This window comes from Buceros rhinoceros, unplaced genomic scaffold (genome assembly GCF_000710305.1).
Source record: "Buceros rhinoceros silvestris isolate BGI_N320 unplaced genomic scaffold, ASM71030v1 scaffold12017, whole genome shotgun sequence".
NCBI classification, from domain to species: Eukaryota; Metazoa; Chordata; class Aves; order Bucerotiformes; family Bucerotidae; genus Buceros; species Buceros rhinoceros.
In genome coordinates this window covers 18,805-21,798 of record NW_010421627.1, presented here as the reverse complement: position 1 = coordinate 21,798, position 2,994 = coordinate 18,805, and the positions used below count along the sequence as shown (strand labels likewise).

The 2,994-nt window shown below is 46.2% G+C and overlaps 1 protein-coding gene across 1 annotated transcript in view; it reads left to right on the top strand.

Moving 5' to 3' along the window:
• OXSR1 (oxidative stress responsive 1) overlaps positions 1-2,994 on the top strand; it is a gene marked incomplete at its 5' end in the record, with an annotated part of 20,208 nt that overhangs the window by 6,119 nt on the left and 11,095 nt on the right. The window contains one exon of the mRNA XM_010139749.1: positions 1,670-1,718. Within this exon, the coding sequence (XP_010138051.1) occupies positions 1,670-1,718 (49 nt within the window). The remainder of the gene's footprint in view (positions 1-1,669; positions 1,719-2,994) is intronic.

The window sequence follows — 2,994 nt, the reverse complement described above, 5'->3', positions numbered from 1 at the left end:
CCGCTCTTGTTTAGAAATCAAAAATTGCACATTGGGCAATACGTGTTTACTTGCAAAGCTTCATAAATAAGCTCTTTAAAAGCTTGATGGCTTTTTTTAAAAGCAAAGACGGCTTTCAGTGTAGCTTTCACCTGGTAGTTATATTGGGTTTGGGGAGGAAAATCAGGAAAAACTGGCCAGTTTTATCCAGGTATTTTCATCAACACGGGTTGTCTGAGTGACCGGAGGACACTTTCGGTCTTACTTGCCAGAGTACTTGACTACTCAGTGGAGCCAGAAGTACCACCGAGGGGGTGGGTAGCATCGTGTCATCGTGGCATGACATTGCTCAGAGCTGCCCAGGGCCCGGATGCCTGTGGCACAGGTTAAGACCCGCTGCCCAGCACGCAGGAGAGCTCAGCCCTGTTTCTGTGCAGGCCAGGAAATAGGGTTTGCAGTCTGTGGAGCTGTTTAAAGGAGTCTTCATCCTTTTTTACCTCTTTCTTTTCTTTTTTTCCTTGATAAGCAAACTCATTCTGGAACAGAAAAAGTCCCTTCATAAAATGATGAATAATGAAGACGTTCTTCAGTTCCCTCTTGTGACAGACCCAGGAACAAAGGCTTCTAACGCAGTGCGAGATGGGATCTCTCTCTTCTAACAAGCTTTACACTTGAAATGCTTAATGAACCCAGTGCAGTGCTTGATGAATGCTGATAGCAGGGTTTTTTTTCCCAGCATGATGTTTCTTCCGTTTTCTAAAGCGTGTCCTATCCCTGCAGGTTAGAGTGTGCGCTGGTCAGAGCGAAACATAATCACTTTGAGTCATGGCATAGCCCTTCTCTCCTCTCAGGCACTGCTAACAGCCGCTGCCGTCATCCCGACTGGGGGAGCAGGACGTCAGCCGGTGAAGAGTGGCTGGCAGGACCAGAGGCGCTTGTGTATATCATGTGGGTTCTCAGAGAGAACTCAGCAGTTGCTCTGCAATTATTTTGGGGCTTTCCTTACAATAAGGTGGATGGTTTTTGTTAGAGCAGGCTGAGGTGAAATAAGCCCTGTGGTGAACAACCTCGGCAGGTCAATAATTAAACTCTGTTACTATTTAAGCACATTTTGCCATGTGGGAAATGCTGCAAACTGTACTTTCTCCTGTAGGCCCTAGCCTTTAGAAAGCTGCTTCTAAACTGACCAAGCAATGTCTTTTACTTTCCAGTATTTATCCTAAAGTCTAACTTGAAGGGGAAAATAGTTTGTGCTGTTCCTTTTCTGTTAAAGTCTGATTGTCCCGCCGTGTTTAGTAGAACGAATTACCCACAGAGAATCAAGTGTCTCTGAGGTAACTCTTACTTCCCGTGGTGAGTATTGTGCTCCTCCGTGAGTGAGCATCCTTCATGTCAGCTTTGAGCAAATTGTTTCTGTGGTCATAGCAAACTGGCTCAAAGAGACTCAGCACCAAAACGGGAGCAACTGCTCCCCTGACCCAGGTTATTTGCTGCTTTTGAACAGAACAGACTTTGGTCAGAGTACACAGGGTGTCTAAAAAGGCTGCTGGTGTCAAGTTTCCTTGGAATTGTGCAGGAGAAGTCCATGCTCTTATGAGAAGCCGTGTTACAACAAGCCACAGCAACCTGGAAGACCATCGTGTTGAAAGAGCATTTCTAATTGTCATTCCTACATCTGTTTTATTGACAGACCGACAGCAGCAGAACTCTTAAGACACAAGTTTTTCACAAAAGCAAAGGTAAGAGAGCCCTTCCTCGCCTGCTCTGTGCCGAGGCTGTGGAGAGGACTGTCAGAAGTACGGTAGGTGTGGTGACAGCGCGTCGGCAGGAGCGGGGTCTCTGCCGCTGGGGGCCAGCAGAGCTGTGTGAGTTGGCTGGGTCATTGTGAACCAGCAGAGTGAAACTCCTCTTCTGCACCTCCTCCTGTATGCTGCTACTAAGAGAAATTACCTGGGAATTCTTGAGCATTTAAATGTCTTTCAGTGGCTTTGGGGTTTTTTTCTTCTCTAGGAATGGTGCCACTCTGGCTGCCTGTCCAACCAGAAAGGTCTCTGTGGCAGTAAATAGAACTTATGTCCTAGTAAACTCTGCAGTCAGTCTGTGTGCGGAGCACTGAGTGAGGCCTGCTGTGCAGAGAGCTACCTGAGACTATTCCACCCTGTGTTCCCTTACAGGAAGAAATGATCCTGCGATACAAAATAGTAGGAAACTCCCATTTCTAGCCTCGAAACGAACTGCCAGTGAGCATTTCTGTAATTACTGCCTGGAGACCAGTGTGTGTGCAGTGTACAAGATCTTACTGAGGGAGGCAGAAATAATACAAGGGAGAATTTATATTTCCATAATGAAGAAATGTTTTCTGTTTGCCTTTTTTTTTTTTCCTGTGGCATGTTTGTGTTTAAAATAGATGAGTTTTATAGCAGAACACAGATTAAACTGTCAAAAAGATATCTGATACCTGGGGTGGTGCAGCAGCATCACCAAGTAATCACAGTAGTTTTTGGCTCCCAGATGAAGATGCTTAATCAGAAGTGGCCATGTCTGGGTGTTTGTAGAGGAGCTGGATGCCCCTTTAAAAATGAGAGAAGTGTAGGAAGCGCGACCAAGGAAGGCTGGAGAATGATCCGGTTTAGGAAATGGAGCAGTTTGCTTTAGGGCACATTTAATTGATGTCTGGGCTCTTGAGAGTATTAACTAGGTTTTCGTTGTCCGTGGTGGGATTGTAGGAACTGCATCTGTATCCTGGGCACACACTTGGTGGCCAAAGTGACAAGATGGTTTACACATTGCTGACCTGTCCCTGTTTGGTTACACAACTGCTGGTTCTTGTTCTACTTCATTGCGTGTAAAATCTCCTCCGGGCTTTCATTAAGCTGCTGTAGAGTAACACATTAGTGTGTGTGGTGACAGAAGACTGACGTTACCGTAAGGGAGGCGATACTTACAGTGGCACCCGGAGAGAACACATGGGCTAGTTAGCACGCGGTGGTAAGTGACTTTCATTCGGCAGCCGCT